Consider the following 12,514-nt stretch of genomic DNA (forward strand, 5'->3'; position numbering starts at 1 on the left):
ATTTTCTGTAGCATATGTATCTTAATGAGATGAAGTGAAAAATTATCAGTATATATCATGTGATCACTATTATTTACAAATATCATCATATGCATATGAGGGCCTCAGAACCACAGAGTTCTAAATGCCACCCCCACCAATATTGAGTTAGGCGTACCAGTAGATTTGGCAACGTTTCCTCTGTCTATTTGTTGCATTTCTATGCTATTCAGGAGTTTCAAAAAGGTCGAAATCCCTACTTGAGCAGTAGGAATTATCGATTTTGTCTACATGAATGAACGTTGTTTCGCGCAGAGGTTACAGCCTCATAAGGGCTCAGTTAGAACCACAAGGAAGTACGTGCGCAGCTCAAGAGTGAGCCAATGAGAGTGCGCGTCACTAAGCGGGTAGTCAGTTCTAAGCAAATCAGCATTTTTCCCCATAAGGCGGCTGTAAGTGCCGGCCAATCACCGCACAGTTTACATTCCCCATCTCCCCTTATTTTCAAGTTCTTTAGCGGATGTACAGTATTTTCATGGTGAGTACAGATTAAAATATTTGCTTTTCTTAGAGAAGCAGTGTGAGTGTAGTTGTATTATTTTTCTATAATTTTTTTGTTTATTATTATGATATTGGTGATGATTATTTTAATGGCTAAACATTATGATGATAGAATGTTATCATGGTCAACATCATCAATACTAATATTACCGTATTATCATTATTACTTGCTGTTATCATTAATAATATTATCATCAATACTCCTATTATTATTATTATCATCATCATCAGTATAACATCCATGATTGTTTTACCACGAAAGTATTTTCATGGTGAGTACACATTTTATTAAAATTATTATTATTATCAATATTATTAACCAATATTACTGTATTACCATTATTATTGATATTATTTTTATATTTTTTAATATTATTATTATTATTGTTATTATTATTATTATCATTGCTATTATTATTATTATTATTATTATAATTGTATTATTATTATTATTATTGTTATTATTATTATTATTATTATTATTATTATTATTATTATTATTATTATTATTATTATTATTATTATTATTATTACATCTATTGCTGTTATAACACGAATATAATAACACTTTATTATCCTTTTACACATCTAATTATGGTTTAAGTGCTGGTTATGAATAAAATATACACAAATGTGGGGGGGTTAGGCGTACATTTTGAATGCTAGCGCACAGCGCACTCCACAATTTTTTTAAAATTTTCACCAAAAATTTATAAAGGGTAGGGCTTTCATATGAAACTTAGTTTAAATCAATATCTTTCTTAGAAGCAGAGTAATGAATGCTAGACTTTGAGGACAATTTACTCATTTTTTAAAAAGTGGCGTTTACCACCTTGTGGTTCTGAGGCCCTCATATGTCTTATATCTTATTACATGAATCTGTATTGTGTACACCACAAATTTTTTTTACTTATAAGTATTTTCTATATATCTATATATATTCACCATAGTGTCTGTATCATATTCCTATAAGTCAAATGCAAGTCAAGCTTGAGTAATATTCAGTGGTTGGTTTTGTAGCCGACCAAGCATTTATGTGTTACATAATTAAAATATGGAATGTTATTCCATATACGTATATAAAAAACTAAAACTATGATTAATTAAAAACCAGTGACCCAAGAGGTCAACCAGATTGCTTGCAGGAATGGATCAGACCAGATATGATAAGTAGGCTAAGAAGACGTATACAATAAAGTAGGCTAAGATGACATGTATAATCAGTCAGTGTCAAGTGCCGTCACCTGTGGTCATTCATTTGTTTATAAACTATAGCCCAAGCGTCTTGCTTGAGGTGACCACCGCGACCTATAATTCAAACGGCCTACGTGATTTGTAATCTATGTCATCTGTGTGTATGTTCGTATGTTCGAGCTACTGTGCTTCCTTTTATGATTTGTAAACCAGATTGTAAAGCAGAAGCGATCAAGCCATCGTCATTAGAGGACCTGTCCATTTTTATCTGAGCTTCATCGTGTAGAATTCAATCAGCCATCATCATTGGCAGACTTGTACGATTTCATCTTGTAATCTCAGAAGAATAGATGTATTTTTGTACTGTGTTTTCTACTACAAACCTCACATCAGAAAGAGATTGAATGAAGTTATAACTATCATCCTGAGTTTAACACATCTCCGTCGTCATAACCAAAGAAGATATGGACTTCGTAAATTATCATCAAACCCCAGGACACTCCAATGAGTATGGAAGTCAGAACCAACCGACTTAGCGTAAGATTATCGCAAGTCTAACATAACCTCACAGGGCGCCTTATTATACAAGGCAACAGCCCTAAAACAAGGGGGAATGCATTTGTGACATCATAGCGCAGTGTGTTTGAATGATTGGTATCATCACCATCATCATATGTATTATTCAGATCTGCGAAGTGTATTCTGAATGATTGGTATCATCATCATTGCCCTAGGTATTATTCAAATTTACAAAGTGTATTCTGAGGGCTTCTGCCCAGCCATTAGCTAAGACGGAAGGCTCCGCCTCATGCATTTGTAACATAGCACAGTGTTTATGAATGATCGGGATCATCATCATCGCCATACATATTATTCAGATCTGTGAAGTGTATTCTGATCATCCACATCATGTATGCATCTGCCCAGAAGCTGAAGAGGAAGTCTAACATAACCTCACAGGGCGCCTTATTATACAGGCAACAGCCCTAAAACAAGGGGGAATGCATTTGTGACATCATAGCGCAGTGTGTTTGAATGATTGGTATCATCACCATCATCATATGTATTATTCAGATCTGCGAAGTGTATTCTGAATGATTGGTATCATCATCATTGCCATAGGTATTATTCAAATTTACAAAGTGTATTCTGAGGGCTTCTGCCCAGCCATTAGCTAAGACGGAAGGCTCCGCCTCATGCATTTGTAACATAGCACAGTGTTTATGAATGATCGGGATCATCATCATCGCCATACATATTATTCAGATCTGTGAAGTGTATTCTGATCATCCACATCATGTATGCATCTGCCCAGAAGCTGAAGAGGAAGACGAGGGAAGGAGCAACTTCCATTTTGGCAGCAGTTGACAACTTGAAATCAGTCAGTGCTGAACATGAAGTAAGAATTTTTTTCTAGGTTAACTTGTTTTGACTAACTTCTGGCATTAGATCATTTATTTTTTTCTATTGTTGAAATAGGTTTTGATGAAAATGACTAGTATAAAGGATTAACATAAAAGCAGATGTGTTAGAGAGAGAGAGAGAGAGAGAGAGAGAGAGAGAGAGAGAGAGAGAGAGAGAGAGAGAGAGAGAGAGAGAGAATAACTCCAAGAAACTCATTTCATGTTGAATTTTGAATTTTTATAATTTTTTAAGAAATTGTGATTTCATATCAAATTTTGAATTTTCATCAGTTCTATTTCATCGTAGAATAAATTTATATGAAAACAATTACATAGTAAACGTGCAGGACAAAGAAACTGAGACTAGTGCTTGTAACCAAGTTTGTTGATCAGCCAGTCCCTGAAACCTCAAATGGGTCACAAAGCCTTCCTTCAGCAGACCTCTTCACGGAGGATGAGATAGAGGAGTTTGAAGGTTTACTTTTTGGCAGAGGATAGTAGAGGAAATTCCACCCAAAAGGTTTTTTAAAGGAAATGACTGTATCATACTGTACACTTGCACCCAATGGTGGCATTGTTTACGTGTGGGAGTTTTCACCATCCTGTGTGTAATTTTAAACTTTTTCAAGTTATTAAAACCTTTTTGATGTTTTATTTATCCATAAGAACAATTTCATTTTAGAAAAAATTAAGGGACATAGAAAGTATTGAAAATGGGTAGTATAAAAAAGTTTGACTGGGTAAGTTGCCGTTTGCCTTGGCCCTAATGGAGTTATTCCCATGAGGTATGTGTTTCGAAATCTGCAAATTTCCAATTCTGCGAGGCTGTGGACCGACCAAATTCTCACATAATTGGAGACCATATATATATATATATATATATATATATATATAATATATATAGATATATATGATTAATATATACATATACATTATATATATATATATATATAGATATATATATATATATATATATATATATGTATATCTATATAAATATACACATATATATAATATATATATATATATATATATAATATATATGATATATATATATATATATATTATAATATATATAGCAGTTAAACTTGATACATGGTTTCAGAACGAAGGTTGGCTAAGAGGAAAACTACTGGATAAGAAAGAAGATATGTATCAAATTTTTACATGTAGTTTAGCTGCTATTTAACATTGAAAAAACGTAATAACCTAGTCAAATAAAGATTATAGGCAATTATATACATCTTTGAAAGACTTGATTCTTGATATGTAAAATATTTTTGATAATGCTCTTGACAGAAAAAGGGAGATTTCTAGCTCATTGTGGTAATTTGGGGATGGCAGTTTATAATTTTTAGTTTATAAGCCTGGTAGGAGGAGAGGAAAAGTAGCATCTCGGTTGCTGTCCCAACCAGTTTTATTTAAACCCCTTTTTTGTGTGACTTTTCTTACCCGAGATCGATTACCTTGGCAATTATAACCTTATTACTAATAACATTAAATCATTATTACTTTGCATATCTTGGGTCATGAGGAATTATGAAAAGTTATTGTTGAGGATCTCCCTACCTATGCCCAAAAAACTGCCTCAATTGACTGCCAAATACAGACTGATCTCTTCTCACTCCCTTAAGGCTCAGCGACCGAATCCGCAGACATACCCAACCACCCGGTAACAAGCAATTCACTAACTAACTACCCATACACCATTCACAATCTCTCTCTCTTTGGAAACGGAAAACCACAGACACAAACCTTCTCCATACTACCTTAACTACAACAAACACAAAATACAACATAGCAAATACACAAAATATCCTATTGCCTCCAACGAACACAGACAACCTAACGAGACAACAACCAAAACAACTAGCCTCTCTCTCTCTCTCTCTCTCTCTCTCTCTCTCTCTCTCTCTCTCTCTCTCTCTCTCTCTCTCTCTCTCTCTCTCATTTGAAAACGTCTCCTCACATACTCACAACATTTACACTATATTGCTATTCTCAACACCCAGATATGTTTGGATACTAGCCCCCTGGATCTTGTTCGAGGCCCCTCATACACACTCATTTGCATCACCATTTACTTCCTCCAGACAACTTTCATCCAGATTCCCATTATCTCCCTTGCTATTGTCTTCCCAAATCTCTAACTATCTAGAGATGAGATAGTTAGAGATTTGGGACCAGAGTTAGAAGGGGGCACCCCTTCTAACTCTGGTCCCCATATCTCCCATATCTCTGCTACCAAATTGCTTACCCCATTCATATTCCTGTCAAACTCCTGAAGGGACTCATTCGTACTGTCAACTACCTCACTACTGCTTGGTTCCCCTCCTGTTGAAATCCCACTAAACTCTGTCAACTCAAACCCCCCCCCCCCCCCCCTACACTGTATGTCTCATCCATTCCCTCCCAAGACTTATCTGTATTTCACGCCTTATCAACCATCTCTACCCCAACACTAACCCCTCTATCATGCAGTCCTCACTTTTCCCTTTCATTCCCTTTCTTTACCTTCTTCCGCTTCCTTCCATACTCAACCAACACTAAGTGCTGATCCCCTAAATCCATTTGCTCACTGATGCTCAGCTCATATTTATTCACTTTTAACCACTCACTCATTACATTCTCCCAAACATACTGTCGCACATTAGAGGACCCACCCAACTGAATCCCCTTAACACCTAATTTCCCAAATTCCCAGCCTGGCTCATCATCTTTCACCTACACACACACTCGCTACATGACCTTCCATTCCACATTCAGCACACTTCGCATGCTGTTCTTTACACACCCTAGCACAATGCCCATTCTTCCCACAGTTGCTGCAAACCACGTTTATACGGATACCCCGACATCCACTAGCTATATGCCCTGTTTTCCCACACCTATAACATTTCATGTCCCTATCTCTCTGACACTCGCTAACTAAATGACCCGTCTTCCCACCTGAAACAAGCTCCTGACACCCGCCGACATTCATTCATATTATTCCCTGTTTTCCCACTTATAACACTTCTGCTCTTGCTCACAGCTAACTGGCCCTGACCTTCCGACACTCTCACTCCTATGTCTTGTAGGTTTCACCATACTTACATTACTTGCTCTAATGATCCTATCAACCACTTGCTCTGCCATTCCCCCTGGCCCTGCCCTTCTAAAACTGCCTCCCTATAGCTCCTAAAGTCAGGTATACCCTCATTGACTTCGGTCCTGACACTGACGCTTCTGCTGTCTTTCATACACCTGTCTAGCTCGTAATCCTCAACTATCGCTAAAATATCATTCCATGTTAACCTCTCATTCGTCTATCTCATTTTCTCCTTACATTTTAGATTTATAAACTCGTATACACTCTCAGGGACAGTTGTTAGCAACTCCTCACTAACTCCTCACACTCATTTATTTCCTCATCCCCAAACTTTTTCCTAGCTAATGTTTCTAACCAGCATACATACATAAACAATGACTCCCCTACATTCATTCTTGCCTCCTCAAAATCATTCTTCTTCCTATACCTAACACTATTCTTTGCCCTCCTAGCCTATTCCATAATCCTAGTCTTGACTCTCATACGACACATCTCCTACACTCGTCATTATCCCATACATGCTGAACAAATACCCTATCAAGAATTCTCCTTAACCTCGTGCCCAAACTCTCCTATGTGTCTGTACTTCGCCATATAATAAATCTTGTATTCCTTGAAAAAGTCCCCTATCTCCCTACTCCCATATTCCTCATACCGTGCACATCGGGGTACCTTTCTCATATACACAGCCTTTGTATTTCTCGCCCACTCTCACTCTCACTGCCACTACTGACCCCTCTTAACCTCTTCCGAGTACAATGAATCCACTTCCGTACTGACATCCATGCTCTTAGCCACGCCCTTCTTACCCTTCTTACCTCCTTGTTCCTACCTACCACTATCTGAATCACTCTCATCCTGTCCCTTACTCTCAACCCTTTTTCCAACATCTTCAATCCTAGTCTCATCCTGTCTGTCATCCTTACTTCTTACCTTCTTCCCCTTAGTTTTTTTCTTTTTCTCAGCCCCCTTCTTATCCTTGTCCTCAGGTTTATCCTTATCCTGTGTCTTCCCCTTCTTTCCCTCGCTGATCACAACCAAGTCACCTTCGTCACTCATACTCTCATCCACTCGCTCTTCTACCTTCTTTATCACTCCTAACCTGTCACAAGGCCCAGGAAGCCCACCCCCAACAGCTCCCTCTCCAATCAGTCCCTTAACCATCTCTTGCACTGCTATCATCATCTACTCAAATTTCTCATCCACCTTCTCAATCATCCGCTGCTAGGCCCCTTTCACTTCATCTTTCATTCCTCCTTTTGCACTCCTTATCACTCTTCACAACTATTCTAACTCCCTCTTTTGCTCCTCACACTCAATCCTAAGCCTCTCATACTCTCTTTCCACTCTTTCCTTAGCTTCCCTTGCCAACCACAATTCCTTCTTCAGCCTCTCCACTTAAGTCAAACCTTCCATACTTATTTCTTCACCAATCATACACAACTCGCTGTACCAACTGTCCCGTGGCTGCCACTATCAGTCCCTGTTCAAGTGCCGAAATAATGTGGCGGAATCAAAGCTAAGCAAGTTAAATACAGACTTCTCCACATTAACTTTACTTGTACCGGCTAACAATATTCGTACCGGCTAACAATATTCCCTCAATCACACTTTTTTGTGTTACTATTTGAGTACAGGATGGTTGGTTCAGTGAGGAAAACAAACAGAACTCAAAATCCATCAACATCAAGAGTTCACAACAGCTCACAAATCAAACACAACAGAAACTCACAAGCTCAACAACTTTCAGATGGACACAACCACAACAAACTCAATCACACAATATCAAAACAATCCAGAAAACATACAACTGCAACTCCCTACCTCTGTCCAAAAAATTGCTTCACTTGACTGATTGCTAAATACAGACCTGTCCAAAAAACTGCCTCATTTGACTGACTGCCAAATACAGACTGATCACTTCTCACTCCCTCAAGGCTCCGCGACCGAATCTGCAGACGACCCAACTGCCTGCCAACAATCAATTCACTAACTAACTACCCATACACCATCTCTCTCTCTCTCTCTCTCTCTCTCTCTCCTCTCTCTCTCGCTCTCTCTCTCTCTCTCTCTCTCTCTCTCTCTCTGAAAATGGAAAACCACAGGCACGAACCTTCCCCATACTACCTTAACAACAACAAACAAACACAAAACACAACATAGCAAATACACAAAACATCCAAACCCTTCCTATTGCCTCCAGTGAACACAAACAACCTAACGTGACAACAACCAAAACAACCAGCCACTCTCTCTCTCTCTCTCTCTCTCTCTCTCTCTCTCTCTCTCTCTCTCTTACAAGCGACCCTTAAGTTAAGTATATCCAGACTACCGAGCTGATTAACAGCTCTCCTAGGGCTGGCCCGCAGGATTAGATATTTTTATGTGACTAGGAACCAACTGGTTACCTAGCAACGGGATCTACAGTTTATTGTGGGATCCGAACCACATTGTGTCGAGAAATGAATTTCTATCACCAGAAATAAATTCCTCTGGTTCTGTGTTGGCCGAGCCGAGAATCGAACTTCGGACCACCGGGTTGGTAGCCGAGCGCCAAATGCACTTGGCCAATGTGGAACTCGCAACCCATGAGAACATTGTCAAATGCAACTACTACATCACTCCTCCATATTAATACTTGACATTTCTGATCAAAGGTAGATGTTGCCGTTTCATGGTCAAACCAGTTTCTCCCTTCCTTCCTCTCTTTCACTGTCTCTCAAATAGATAAATGCTCTCTCTGTCTTGCCCGTGCCAGCACAAGGCTGGTTGACTGTACTATAAGCTGTAGTGGTAACTCACTCTCTCTCTCTCTCTCTCTCATATTTTTTTTGCTGTCTATATTATTAATAATACTCTGAGAATTAGTAAATAATTTTTTTATCTTAAAAAGTGTATTTAGTCATGAAAATAAGAATTTTAGTTGAGAAAGCGCTTATTTTACCACAGAATAAAAATAGTGAATGCCACAAAATCCTGCGATATAGAGAAAAATCCTAGATATAAATTTAGATATACTATTGAAGTAAAGTCCGCGAAGAGTAAACCACGAAATGGCGAGGGATGACTGTAAACGCTGATAGTTTACACACTTTCATATTCCAATATTTAATACTATTGTCATTTTCCATTAAAATATTAATGCTTACAAATGCTGGTAACTGGGCAGTACGTATTATATGGCGAGGGATGACTGCAAAGGCTATTAGTTTTCACACTTTCATATTCCCATATTTAATACTATTGTCATTTTCCATTAAAATATTAATGTTTATAAATGCTGGTAACTGAGCAGTACGTTTCATAGTGAAACAGAAAATACAGTTGAAAAAAGAACAGGCAGAAAAATCCTCAAATACATCAACGATGATAATCATTGCATGAGGTGGCAACTTGAACTTATGAGAACATTGCTAAATAACACGGCTGTTGTCCAAAAGATGAAGGAAAGTGTTACAGAATTATTTTGAGTAAGTGCATCAGGGAATAGTGTTTGTACTATAGCACTTATGGTATCAAATTGGTCATGTTTTCATTGACTGCTCTACTTTAGACCTTAGTCTGATCTTGTCTTGTGAATAATTATGGATATTTTGGTGTCCTTAGATTTACGTACTGTACTGCATATGCAAACAGTTGGTAGAATGTGAAAATAAAGGTGAAAAAGGAGGGACTCAAAATTAAAATAATTAAGGGTCCTGAAACGCCAAAGTTTAAATAGTACATTGCTTAAGTTTAGTAAGTGGATATCAAGTATTGAAGCTTGCATGTTTCTGTTATTTTAAGATAAGTAGGTGTACAGTTTGTGTATTTTCACTAATGTGTGTCAGTTTCCCTTGTTAATAACATTTCTGTGCTCATTTATATTCAATGCGTAATATTGTTTTTACTGATATGCAATCAACATCAGTTTCAACTTGCATATCATTTGGGAGTTGGAGCTTCACTTGCCTTCTTGATATTGAATGGTGTAAGTTGGTATTACTGAAAGCTGTTGAAGCGAATTACCAGAAGAAACATGTATAATACATGATATGTTTTGTGTAAACAAACTTTGATGAAGGTTGCTGTTTTACAGTAATTTCTAAAGCGCTTTTAATTAATGTTTTCTATGCTTTCTCTTTCATGGTGTTCTTTCTCTTTCACAGGTAATAAAGGTTACAGTGGAAGAAATTACACCTGCAACTAAAATACTTAGGTACATTGAAACTTCTGTACCTAACAGGAGCAACATTGGATTACTCATAACCAGAAACTATATGTTTGGCCTTCTATCCAGAATTCCTAGAGACTCCTGGATCTTCAGTATTCCATGGTTTACAACTGTGGAAAGAATCTTAAATGATCCTTATTTTGATGAATATAACTTTCTCAGCCACAAAAACTTTGATTTGAGTTATGCTTTGTTTGTTGGGAATACAGTAAAGAATGAAAAATGGCACCAGAATGTCAGCAGTCAAATAATTAAAAGTGGAGTCTATAGTGATTCAGAGACTGAATACATTTCTAACATACTGGAACCAGTATTTGACTCTTCCATTGTTGCCACCCACATTGGAACATGGCTTACAAACAAGAACATTTCAGTGAAAGCTTTTCAGAGGAGGTTATCCTGGGAGTCATCAATGTGGGCTGGCATGTCTGGTCTCTTGAAAATTGATGAATCTCTTAAACGTGATTATAATTCTTATCTAAGTTTGCATCTTAAAAACAATATAACTGGACAGTTTTTGCATTATCCATCCGGAGAATGGCAGGCTTTAAATGATTTGGCTATTTGAAATTTGGCTACTTTTAGTCTCGATGTATATACATAGTCTTAATTTAATTCTCATTAATTATTATTGGCTAATATCTGATTGGAGTTTTGCTCAAAATAATTTTAATGTGGGAACATCTTTTACTTGCACATAATCATCATTTCTTACCAACCATGACTTGCAATGAAATTTTTATACGTTGGCTGATAATAATTTACAAGGACAGTATGCGGGTTGCAGGCTAATGTAGTAGACAGGAAATACTGGGAAAGAATGAAAAAATATAACTTTCATTACCTACCAGTTTACATACGTCACTTACAACCAGAGGAAAGTAGTTAAGGAAGAGCAGTAATAAGAAAAAAATGCATTGCTAACATTAATTCGTTCCTTATGTATGCTGTCATTTATGCAAATTTACTCATGAAAAATGAAAGTGTTCAATTAAAGGATAAAGAATATTTTACCCCCAAAAATCTGGAAAATTAAGAATTTTTCAAAAATACTTTTTTTTTTTTTTTTTGCATAAAAGCTTCTATAGTTCTATGCTTTGTTAAAGTGTGAACATAGGTATTTATCAGGAATGTAAAGGAAGACTTGTGTTTCAGAGATCAATTAGAAGTTATCAGGTTATGTTATCTTATTTTTGGCCTTTAAATATTTATAGTGATACTTTTTACAATTTCAGCTGGTAGGCTTTTCCAAAATAAGGCTATTTTTATGTGTGAAGAAAATCCCACAGCTGGTGTAGAACCTTTTTAATTCCATGTTCCATCCACTGGAATTAGTATGGCTAGATTCATATAGTCTGTTATTTATACCTTTGAATATTTTCAGTTCGTCTGGTAAAAGACCTCTTAATTGGTGCCTTTTTAGAATAAATTTGGGCAAGACATTCTGCTACTAATCTTAAATCTTATGTCCTTCCTCTGGAATGGTAACCAGAGTGGCATATTGAAAGTGGGTTCTTCCTGGTGCATTGTATAAAATTAGTATTAACATTTCATAATGGAAGTTGACATTAAATGTACCATACTTTCATGGGCTTTTCTTTACACCTTGACATTGCTTACAAGGTTATAAGTAACTGGTGATAAGACATTATCCTTCTTGATGATAGCCTTCTATCTCCTTGCCAAGCCAAGTATACTAGGTAATGCTAAGCATTCTTTTTACAGTCTATGTACATGACTGCATGTAACTTAGTTGAATAACGTCAGCAGTTATGTGGAATGTTCACCGTTTTCTTCTGACCTTGCAGTTGTTTTACTGATATATCTTTATTGGCAGTGATGTCAATAATAAACTTGCTAAACTAGTTGTATTTATTGTATACTCTGCATAAATATTAGCATCATCAGTTCTAATAATGCAAAGTTGCTTTTTGAAATAATTTTCTATCAGTTTTGATAATGCAGAATTTCTGTATTGAAATACAATGCTGAGTATTTAATCCCTCAACTCGCAACATTCCAAAATAAAACACTTCAGGATGTCACTCGATATTCAGCTATTTAATTTATTTA

General features: G+C 36.7%; 1 protein-coding gene across 4 annotated transcripts in view; it reads left to right on the forward strand.

Annotated features, from left to right (window-relative positions):
* Positions 1-12,027, forward strand: part of LOC135219688 (uncharacterized) — a 221,448-nt gene extending 209,421 nt beyond the window's left edge. For all 4 annotated transcript variants that reach the window (XM_064256642.1, XM_064256644.1, XM_064256643.1 and 1 more), the window contains one exon: positions 10,377-12,027. In XM_064256642.1, coding sequence (XP_064112712.1) covers positions 10,377-11,009 — 633 coding nt within the window. In that variant the 3' untranslated portion in view covers positions 11,010-12,027. The remainder of the gene's footprint in view (positions 1-10,376) is intronic.
* The last annotated feature ends 487 nt before the right edge of the window (positions 12,028-12,514 follow it).

This window comes from Macrobrachium nipponense, chromosome 1 (assembly GCF_015104395.2).
Source record: "Macrobrachium nipponense isolate FS-2020 chromosome 1, ASM1510439v2, whole genome shotgun sequence".
In the NCBI taxonomy this organism is placed as follows: Eukaryota; Metazoa; Arthropoda; class Malacostraca; order Decapoda; family Palaemonidae; genus Macrobrachium; species Macrobrachium nipponense.